The 11193-nt window shown below is 38.1% G+C and overlaps 1 protein-coding gene across 4 annotated transcripts in view; it reads right to left on the bottom strand.

The window, feature by feature from the left end:
* Positions 1-11193, bottom strand: part of sdk2 (sidekick cell adhesion molecule 2) — a 123198-nt gene that overhangs the window by 9433 nt on the left and 102572 nt on the right. For 3 of the 4 annotated variants that reach the window (XM_015396146.1, XM_015396143.1, XM_015396145.1), the window contains exons 27-43: positions 10922-11111; positions 10079-10177; positions 9543-9737; positions 9246-9447; positions 7243-7346; positions 6951-7021; positions 6684-6819; positions 6515-6571; positions 5976-6077; positions 5751-5866; positions 5484-5670; positions 3546-3683; positions 2781-2963; positions 2551-2676; positions 2305-2469; positions 1201-1341; positions 271-415 (exon numbers count right to left, since the gene is read on the bottom strand). In XM_015396146.1, coding sequence (XP_015251632.1) covers positions 271-415; positions 1201-1341; positions 2305-2469; positions 2551-2676; positions 2781-2963; positions 3546-3683; positions 5484-5670; positions 5751-5866; positions 5976-6077; positions 6515-6571; positions 6684-6819; positions 6951-7021; positions 7243-7346; positions 9246-9447; positions 9543-9737; positions 10079-10177; positions 10922-11111 — 2357 coding nt within the window. The remainder of the gene's footprint in view (positions 1-270; positions 416-1200; positions 1342-2304; positions 2470-2550; positions 2677-2780; positions 2964-3545; positions 3684-5483; positions 5671-5750; positions 5867-5975; positions 6078-6514; positions 6572-6683; positions 6820-6950; positions 7022-7242; positions 7347-9245; positions 9448-9542; positions 9738-10078; positions 10178-10921; positions 11112-11193) is intronic. The other variant, XM_015396144.1, reaches the window with a different exon arrangement.

The raw sequence follows: 11193 nt of genomic DNA, 5'->3' as shown, positions 1-11193 counted from the left end.
TGTATATTGACCTAATATTCAAAATAATAGCTTTATTTAATATTTTTTTTATATATTTATATAGCTACAATTTCTTGAGTTGATTTTTTGCTATACTTAGGCCCCGTCCACACGAAGTCAAAACGAACACGAAACGCTAATATTTTCCAGAATGTTTGTCGTAAAGACGGAGACGTAAAATAAATGTGATCGACCACACGAATGCTTGAAAACTCTGCAAAATGTATGCCAGGCCTGTAAGTGGCCCTTTAAAAGGGAAAAGTAGCTCACCGGGTATAGATGCCGTTTTTGCGGCAGAAAGAGTTTTTGCCTGAAAGGCGCCTGTTGTTGAGCTCCAGGGCAGGGAAGTGTCCTTCATCCAGTCGTACCATCTCTCCGTGTGTTAGAGGAAGGGAAGTGCAGTTTGAGTGGTTGCCTGGACACATGTATGAAGATAAAACGATGTGCGTTTTGGATCGAAATACATACAAATTTTCATTTTTAGGTTTTTACTGATATAAACATGTCCCAAGGATAAATAGCTTTTATTGTTTGGCAACATTTCCAAAACAGTTTTAAATTCCTTGACTGATTACATCATAAAATAATTTCTGGTCTTTAGCTTTAAATTCAGTTAGATGGATCAAGCTTGCAGCTGATTAAAGTCCACATTTAAGAAAAAAAATCTTCCAACTAGGTCTATATGCATCATTTACTACATGTTACCGGATGACAAGATAATGTCAAGAAATAATCATTATTATTATGGTATAATTACCTCCGGACCATAAGTAATTAACAATGGAGATAACAAAATGGGTTCCTTGAAACAGTCATGTCAGTATAATTGACAATTTTGCAAATTTTCCCCTTGATACAATGATACAGGAGCCACTTCTGCAGTAGTTTTACAATTACTCTCCATCTAATTAATGACCCCAACATTAAGCTGCTGCCAGGCCATTTTTCTTCCTATTGATCTTTGCTACAATTCTAGTCGGACAATAATATTTGTCTACTTCAGCTCCCTTACTGATAACCTTTACTCTCATATGTCCGCTGTCAGCCACACAATATAGGAAAATCAAGATAATGTGTTTAATTGTCTGTGCCTTCGCATACTTGCCCTCTAAAATAGATTTCAGATGCAGAATAATTAAACCTCTATTCATCCAAAGACTTGTCAACCAAGACGACAAATTCCACACTTTCGTTTCTTACCTGAGTCAGTTTTTTTGGTATATTTTTTACTCTGGCCTCGGATGATGAGGATGAAAACGAGGAGAAGGATGAAGATGAGCCCAACCAGAGCAATGACAACCAAGAACCACCACTCTTCGTAGAAAGGAGACACTTTCTGAGCTAAAAACACAATAATTGAGATTCTTTAGCATTTAAGCAAGGTGACAAAAATGTCGAACATGAACTAAAATAATAATATTGTGAAAAAATGAATGAATGTTAAATAGAAATTAGAACATTATAAATATTTTTGGTTAACTTTGATAATTTTGCCCCACAGCTAATTAATACAGTACACAGGATTCTGCTTAGATTGTAATATTTCCTATGTTCCAATAAAAAATATAAAGAAATGTTTGCAGGCTAAAAAATCTGGATGCACAGTATATGCTTTGAGTACTTTTGAATAAATGAATGCAGTAGGGCAGTGTCGAATCGAGGTGATAAGCTTTTAGCTCTGCGTTGTGCAAAGAGAGGCCAGGTGGCTTTAGCAGCAACTTTCAGCTTGTCTACATTACGTTGTAACTCACTTTTCTCTTGACACTACTCAATAGATTCACTATGGAGATTATGTTGAGCCAGCTTGCTGGGCAATAGAGCACAGCGATACCATGCTCATTAAAGCAGGCATTGGTATTTGTGGTACTGTGGACAGGTGCCAAGACCTATTGGAAAATGAAATCAGCATCTGCTAAAAGCTTGTCAGCAGAGGAAAGCATGGTGAGTTCCAAATTTCCTATCCGAGACCTGTAACCAACAGATGACATTCCTTACAGCTTATTTTCCATTTATATGCTTTCTTTTCACTCTTTTCGTTGCCAATGACCATCTGCTGGAAAACTGTCAATTCGATGTTCCCAGTGATTGTGTAGGCACTAAGATAATATTTTATGTTTAAAAAAAAATCATTATCAGTCATAAGTACCTTTCAAATTTCAAGTATTTTTTTTTTTACTTCAAAATATCTAAATGTAAATTATAGATTTACAATATATTTTTACTAGATTGTATGTCTGTGTCTAAATGAAAGAAACAAACAAAACACATTTATAACCACTATAAAGTTGTTTAAGAAAAATGTACCTGATATAGAAGGGGATGGGGCGCTGGGGGAGCCATAGCCATAATCGTTGACAGCAATTACTCGAAAGTCATAGGTGACGCCTTCTCGGAGCATCTCAAGATTAAGTGTATAGGATGTAACTTCTTTGGGAATGTCTTTAATAAGAATATCCCACAATCCTTCATCTGTTAGGGCAAAATAAGAATGTTTTCAGAAACTGCTGCCATACTGCACAGACTGAACATGATGGGATGACTGCAGCTAACCAGAGGGTCTGGCCTCGATCACATATCTCGTAATGGGCGCACGGCCTTGATCTCCACTTGTCCAATGCAGAGTGAGGGCAGAGCCATATCGTGAAATGAATGGCTCTCCCGGGGGGCCGGGGGCTCCTTAAACACAGCAGGAAAGCATGTCACAGATGCCCTTTAGAGATTTTACAGCTTGACATAAGAGAGAGAAATTAGCAATTCACACCAGGCTTATCGAACAATACCTTCTCCAGGCCCGGTAGTGATATTTGCCTCCACTTCAGGGCCGTAGGTGAGTGTTTTGGCGCGAATGCGGAAGTTGTAAGTGACGCCATCAGCCAGGTCTTTGATCTTCATCCACAGAGGAGCGCTGCCCTTTACATCCACCGTCACTATCTTACTGACACCTGGAGTGCGAGGAGAGGAGTCTGTACAGGAAACACTAAGACTCTAGATATTGCTTTCAACCAGACACAGAAAACCAAGCTTTGAGTAAAGAGCAGAAATAGTCACGAACAACACAAGATCAAACAAGCAAGTAGAGACACACACATATTTTTAAAGCAGAAAACGTTTGCTTTCCAGTAGTTGCTCAGTTGTCAAGACTGAAAAAAGACTAAGTGCTCTTTATGTATTAATTGCTTTGCTCGCTTTATTTGCACTTTTTACAAAATCAGCTTAAATTCAGTGTTGTTACACTGCTCTTGATTATTTGACAAACTGGTCAAGGCAACAACACTTAGATAGCTATTAACCATGTTTCTCTCAGTGAAAGAGGAAGCTGTATAATGGCTCACAAAAGCATTCCAGTGTAATCTATCAGCCTTGCCTTATACGTTACTGCAGGGTCTATACCCATCTGCAACAAATTAGAACACAAGCTTAAGCAGCATGATTTAAAAACGAATATGGTTAAGCGGGGAGAGGCTGTAAATCACTGCCTGACAGAGCCAGCAGAGGAATGTCAAGAGAAAGAGAAGCGTTGTTAAGCTAAAGGCAGATTTTCTCACCGTCGACTGCGGTGCAGGGCTCATAAACCAGACGGTAACCTTCAATGATGCCGTTGGCTTGCTTGGGCTCCCCCCAGGACACGTTGACGGAAGTTGTGGTCAGCTCACTGAAGTGGATATAGCTAGGAGCACTGGGGGCTTTTAAAAAAGAGGGAAAGGATTAATGTTAGATGCTTCGTTAGACTACAGTGACTAACAAAATGATTAATGTAACTTTATTTTCACTATATTTTCTTAGGTTGCTACCAAAAACCTATATTAAATCACAAACTACGAAGAATAGAGTGTAGTAGTGAGGCTGGAGGAAAAAAGACGAATGGTTTCCTTTTTTTAATAATCTGAAAAGTTAAATGTTAACTTGTTTCTGTTCCCTCTCCTTTAAAGTCTCTATCTAAAATTTAGGGAAACCATTGCTTTTTAAATGTAACCTCTTCAAATATTAAACCAATTTAATTTAATGTTACACTTTACGGAGGAAAAGATCAGATCAGACTGCAAAAGAAAGGAAAATGTGTGCTGTGGGGATGCTTTTGCTTATGGGAAGATAGATTAGATAAATACAGGGCAATAATGGATGAAAAAAAAAAAATCACCTTCCGTCAGACATATGATCTGAACACACAACTAAAGCAACAATAGAGCATTTTAGATCAGGGACATCAAACTGTAGTCTTCAAATGCTGGTGTGCTTAAACCTTTAAGATTTGTCCCTCATCCAACACATTTGAATCAAAGCGCTGTTTTGTGTGGACTCGTGTTCAAAAAAGTCTTAGCGGACATTTTATCTGTAAAGCCTTTTGAAATCACATTTACCTTGATGTATGTAATGTGACAAAGCACAAAGAATACTTGTAAAATTTAGCATTGTTCTTTAAAAAAATATAAGCCATGTAAAACTATTAAAACGTTCATAATCAAGAAACCGTAAGATGTTTATTTTTCTGTTCGATTTAAGTTCCAAAAAGACTGGGCTTATGCATTGTGCCAAATGATGCTGAAAAGGAGGCTCACAACATTATGAACAATAAAGAAAAATACATATAAGAGCAGAAGCAAATATTCTGTTTTTGTTTTTCAGGTTAATACTCCTAGATAAGTCATATTGGTTTACTGGTTTGAAAAAATGAGTCAAAAACAGTTCAGAAAATCAGTCTGACCTTGAACAAGAGCTGTGAGATTTCTGCCTGCAGAGCCAAACCAGATTCAGCTTAGAGTGTCAAGATTTAGCCACAATTCAGCATAAGGAAGGAAAGCTCACGAAAGCTTGTGTTGGCTCTGTTCCCAGGCCTCTGTGGTGAGAAGAGCCCAAATTCCAGACAGTGTTTTAAAGTTATCATCACTTTGTACCCTTTATCAATGTCATAACTTTCAAGGGGGACAAAAAAAGAAATCAGAGCCATTTTTACAGTAAGCCTTATTTTGTGGTTAAATCCCAGAGAAGGGAATCTAACTTGCTTCTAAACAAAGATGGCCAGAAACTCATCAACATCCCCTCACTCTTTGTATTCCATTTTTTCATGTTTCTCTGCAGTTCCTCCCTGTGGTGTGTCCTAAAATAATAGGCAAAAAATCTGCTCATGCAAATCCCCAGGAGATGGCATGAAACTACTTGAATAATATATAGTTTTCTGCAAAATACCAGCAGTGGCTGAGTTTGCTGTGTTTCAGCAACTCAAAAACTCCTATCAAGTGACTTTAAAGCGATGCATTATTCATTTTGTAGGCATCTTTTGGGACTATTTCATAGAACCTCATGAGAACCCTAAACAGTGTGTAGATATGAAAAGGGGAAATCACTCGGTGGAACTATGTGTGCAAAGTCAGCAATTAATGGAAACAGTGTGAGGCGGCGAAGTGGTAAAGGGAGCTGGAAAAGAAAGGTTTAGGCTCCAAAGTAAATGCCAGTAGTCTATTTAAGAATCTTATCAACATTTGCACCTGCTTGCTGAGTGCGCCCTCTGGTGGGCAGGGAACGGGGCCCATCCCCTGCAGCGTTGAAGGCTGCCACGCTGATCATGTAGGTGGTGTAGCCCGTCAGATTTTTAAGCTTCACCCCGAGCTCTGGCAGGAACAGAGTTCGCAGACGTTCTGTCTCGTTCTGGAGCTGAAACTCCCAGAAGTAGATCTATGGACAGAGTTATGAGATTCATTAGAGCTCAAATCAAATCATGGATGAAAAAGTTAAAGTGTACACAATATTGACACCTTGTAACCCTGTATGTCTCCGTTCTGAGCATCCAGAGGAGGTGGGTCCCAGGTAACGTCCAGCTGAGTAGCTGTTGAAGACTGGACCACTACATTTTGAGGTGGAGCAGTTGGGACTTGAACAAGAGGAGCAAACATTCAATAAGAAGGTATTCTGCTTGTTAAACAGTTGATGAATAATAATTGAAGGTAAAAATATGCTTCAAACTGTGAAATTAACCCTACCCGCCTCTCCAACAAAAACTTCCTGCGGTGCACTGCTCGGACCCTCCCCAACTGCATTGTACACGCTGAGAAGGATCTCATAGCGTTTGTGTTTGTTCAAATCTGAAAAGAAGAATGCAAGGCAGCATTTTAATAGAGGACTTAGGATGAAAGAGCAAGAAATAAAAAAGACGAAAAATGATATTCAGAAGAAAAACCCATTCATACAAATGCCCATGGCAAGATAGGATCACACAGCGAAGGCAGTGGGTTAGAAATATAATGCAAACTGATCAAAAGACAGGGCTGTTTTGGAAGCACGTGGGAAGAATTGCCAGTGATTAAAAAGAAGGAAACCATGCTGGAATAATGACATGGCAGCTTGCAGAGATTAAAGTCACAAATACACAAATAAGAAAAAACAGTGGCTGCAGCTGAGTGGGAGGATACTGCAGAATATTGCTTAAAATAATACAAGTGCTCTATGTTGTGAGAATAATATTCACTAAGTGATATTTAAAATCAGACATAGTGATAGAAAATGAACCAGGGGGACTTACTGTCGAGTTCATACTGGGTTAAAGAGGATTCCGTCAAGTTTTTGATGCTGTAAGGAGCTGGAGGATGGATGCCGAAAGGGAAAGGTCAGAAAATATACAAATTTAATATTTGAGAATATAAAAAAGCATATCACGGACATAACCTAGTATTAATAATAATAATATTTACATGTGAAATCCGCCCAGTTTGCAGAAGGACTATTTACTGTACGGACAGAGAAGCTGCGAAGTCGATCATAATGGAGCTCCCGGTACCTGACCCTGAATCCCAGCAGAACTCCATTGATGTGATCCTCTGAAGGTGGCTGAAAGGATGAAATGAAACATGAAATATTCTAAATGTATTATATTTCAAAGTGATTAAATAATTAAATATTGGATGTCCATAGGATTTGTATTCCACATTCCAACGGAGGAGATTGATGAAGCAACGTACCTGCCAACGAACCAGGACAGACGTGGTGGTGTGGGGAGTAACAGACAGTATTGTTGGGGCTTTATCTGGGGCTTGAAAAGATAAAAAAATATGTGTCAATGTTAACAACACGTGGAAACTGTGAGTCAAACAAACTTATATAAACCTTATACTGCTGACATAAAATACTATTTGTAAAAAAAAAAAAAATGTTAGAGCCAAATGATAGAGCAGCAGATATAGATTATAACCAATATATAAAAAAGTAGCTGTGTGATTTACTTGGTTCATATGACCTGTTAATGATACTTACTGTCTTGTAGCGTAGTAATGGCCTCACTCTCCTCACTGTATTCACTGTCCCCTATGTCGTTTGTGGCTTTAACACGAAACTGGTAGGAGGTGAAAGGCTTTAACCTGTAAACCAGTGGAAACAGTTATCTATAGCTATGCATTAAATAAGCATTTTAATAAAGCTGACTGGTAGGAAAATGTATAACAGAAAAGGCAGGTGTACAAAGTTTAACTTTTGGGAGATTGTGAAGCAAACCTTATTCAACAGTTTGCCAGACAATGAAAAGGACCATGAACAGGCTACGTTTTTTTTAGGAGGCACTGCAAAAACATATATCCAGGACATGTACAGCAATGTCTGTAAAACCCCTCTTGCTCCAGAGCAAAACTCAAAAGTGTCTACATGGATTAAGGTGAAAAATGACTAAAGGTCAGAGATCTAGCATTCTCAAATCTGGGGACTCAGGGAACACTGCAAAGGCCAGAATCCAAGTTGTCTGAAGTCCATTGTGAAGGTTTTCATGTTGCTGATGAGTTGGGGAGATGACTTACACTACTCCATTGAACTTATCAGTTGTAATTCAGTGAGTTTCAAACCTAAATCTGATGAAAAGCTTAATGGAGATGATCATTTTATTTCCCAGCAGGATTTGGTACCTGTCCACACAGGCAAAGGTACCAACACCTGCTTTTATGAGCATGGTTACTCTTGTGATTCCTGTTTTTATGGTAAATGGTAAATGGCATGTACTGTTTTTATCATGCCATGCTAGGGATTTGTTTTAACTAAATGTCTCCACATTCTTTCTTCAATGCCTCTTTGTTTCAGTGCACTTCATTTAACCCACCTGTGGTATGCCCAATTGTCTCTCAGTTTCTCTACTGGCAGAACTATGTACATAAGCCCCACCCAGTCTCCGCCTTCCTTCCAGATTATTGACTGCCCTGTGTCAGTAAAAATCAAACATTTTATCCCTGCTCTCATCTGTTACCTCATTATTGACCGAGTCTTTGCCTTCAGATTACTCCCGTCTTGCACTGCCCATGGCGGATCTACTATGTGGACCCCCAGTCTGATCTCTAAATAACGATTCATGCCTGAACTCTCTTCTAAGTTCCATCTGTGATCATTTCTCTTCTATTAACTAAATTCTTGAATTTTAGATGTTATCATGAACTTATTCTGTGTCTGTGACACCTTGGAAGTTGAATTTTGGGTTGTAGCTTTCTGAAACGGCACACGGCCTGAATAAGTCCTGAAATTATCCTTAGCCTATACACTTCTTTTCAACAAGATAAGTTTTTTTCCCTGAACTTCCAGCCATTTCATGATGAAATGCGCATGTGCAAGAAGATATCTATCTAGGTCGCCAAAAATAATGTAATTATTGTACCAAAAGTACTTAGTTCTATCCTTAAATCACTAAAGAATGCTAATAAACATCTTTAAAACATTTGTTATGACTTTTCTGAGAGAATATGATGCCTTTTCATTTTGTCTGTTAAATTGCTTTTCTGAGAACATCATCGGACATGCTCAGAGTAGTCCGGTAAAATATGATTAAACCATATTTATCTTTTTTTTTAAGTTACAGCTTTCTTAGGATTATGCACTATATACCATAATGTTAACGAAAGGAAAAAATAAAACTCAGAAAAGTCTAGATTTAGTTTAATTCCAAAGCAGAAAAGGTTAGCTCCCGGAAGTAGCATAGGATCGCATTTCCAGCACAAATGAGTGATAAAACAGAAAGGATTTAAATGCATTTATATTCTCAGGAAATACATTATTAACCTTTGACACATTTTAGTTTAGTATGCTTACTATTTTTGAGGAGGAAAATTGTAATTTAGGTATTTTTGACAAAATAAAATCAAGGGCGACCCTGATGTATATCTGGTTGGGCATTTGCAAATGAGCTGATGGTACGGATCATGCTTCCGGGATAGATCAGGTAGTGAAAACACCTTTTAAGTGCTATACAACACTTTTTTTTTTTTGGTATAAAAACTGATATTTACCTGTCTACTATGTAAGAACTTGTCTCATGGCTGACTGATGCAGAGTGAACAGTCCAGTTGCTGTCTGGAAGCTCTCTATACTGCACTGTGTAGTAACGAACTGGAGACAGGCCATCACTGCCTGGTTCCCATGATAACAGGACTCTGCGAGCCTGGACTTCTTCTTGAGGGACGACAGGGCGACTGGTGGGCTGAGGTCGAGCTGAGGGGCAGACACAGTCAATCCCATTTAAGTCTAATATTCAGAGGTTAATGCACTTTAATAATATATTTGAACTGCAAATATTTCATTCTTGCCTCTCTTTTCTGTGGTGACCACCAAAGCCTCTGCGGCCTCACCCCAGCCTTTGCGCGTCTGGGCAGTGAGACGGAATATGTACACCGTTTCTGGTTTCAGTCCAGCTGCAGTGTACTGTCGAGCACTGGGGCTGAGCACATCCACCGTGGCAGCATTGCTGTTTGACGAGTTTCTTCTGTAGGTGATCTGATAGGCTGAGGGAATCCCAGCAGAGGAATAAAATCAAAGTGAACAAATATATGGTAATATAAGTCCAACTCATAACATGAGGACAAATCAAGGTAATAAATTTTTTGATTGTATTTTTTGTTCAAATCTAAACAAACATTTTGTTTTCTTTCTGACTCTCTTTATTTAACACACAATTTTTCTTGCTTTAAATCTTACACCTTTAGAGGTGTAAAACATCATCTTTTGCTTCTTTGTCTTTCTGGTCTCTCATGCATCCAATGCAGCCTTTAAATCTCCACACAATTTAAATATGCAACACAACAAATCTCCCCTCGCTTGCCTTGACCGGAGCAAGTAATCTTACCAAGTATGATGCCGTTGGGGTGTGCAGGAGGCTGCCAGATCAGCCTGACTGATGTTGTTCTGACTTCTGGAAACAGGATGCCGACTGGAGGGCCTGGTACTAGCATAGATAAAATACCCAAAATGTATAAATGGATAAATGGTCCATAGAGATTACTTAATTATTAAACAAAATACATGGAGAAAAATAAATGACTGTTAGGAAACACGGTAACAAAATCATAACTATGTAGGGAAAACCCAAATGTCTTTAAAAAAAAAAAACAAACAAAAAAAGCGAACAAATCTTACGCTTATTAGATTTTACCATATTATTTAAATAAAATTTAAAATTATTCTAATAAGGACAAAACAATTACAAATAAAATATGAATCAAAATCAATGCATTTTGCACCACTTCAGATACAATATTTTTGCTCTACAAAGTTTACAGAAACAAACCAAAAATCTAATTGTATAACTTTAATTACTGCTTTAGAATGAAATTATTAGTTTTGCCGGTGTTCTGTCAGATGAACATACCCAGTAAGACCAGCACACCCATAGTCAAAACGCATGCGCAAGACGTCCGATTTGCATTTATCCATTTAGTTTTGTACGAAAAATAGACTTTAAACTACCTCGGGTGTGTTTCCCTTTAGTCATGTACAAAAAAAACTATTTAAGGGGAGTTCGCCATCAGCTTAAAAAACAACAAAAAGTAAGTCATTAAATTTTTTTTCTACATGACTAAAGGGATACGGGCCTGTTGAGGTAGTTTATGGTCTATTTTTTCATACAAAACTAAAGGGATAATCTGACAGAACACCAGTCTGTTATCTGGTTAGTAAAAGTAATATTTACCATCATCCAATGTTCTCTCTAGAATAGGAGGTGAGCTGCTCCTTCCATCTCCAATTCGTGTGAAGGCCAGAACTTGGATCTCATACAGGACATACTTGCCCAAAGCACTTAACTGGACACTATGGCTGTTGTTGCCCTCTACTGTCCAGAAGTGTGGTGCTGTGTCTGAGTCTTTTTCCTTATACACAACCTGAAGAGGTGAAGGTTATTTATAACAATATGATTTTAGAGAAAAAAATAAAACATATATATCTATATATATATATATATAT

This window comes from Cyprinodon variegatus, unplaced genomic scaffold, assembly GCF_000732505.1.
Source record: "Cyprinodon variegatus isolate N-32 unplaced genomic scaffold, C_variegatus-1.0 Scaffold778, whole genome shotgun sequence".
NCBI lineage: Eukaryota > Metazoa > Chordata > Actinopteri > Cyprinodontiformes > Cyprinodontidae > Cyprinodon > Cyprinodon variegatus.
The sequence above is the reverse complement of the archived record's forward strand: the minus strand, read 5'-3'. Positions and strand labels throughout refer to the sequence as shown.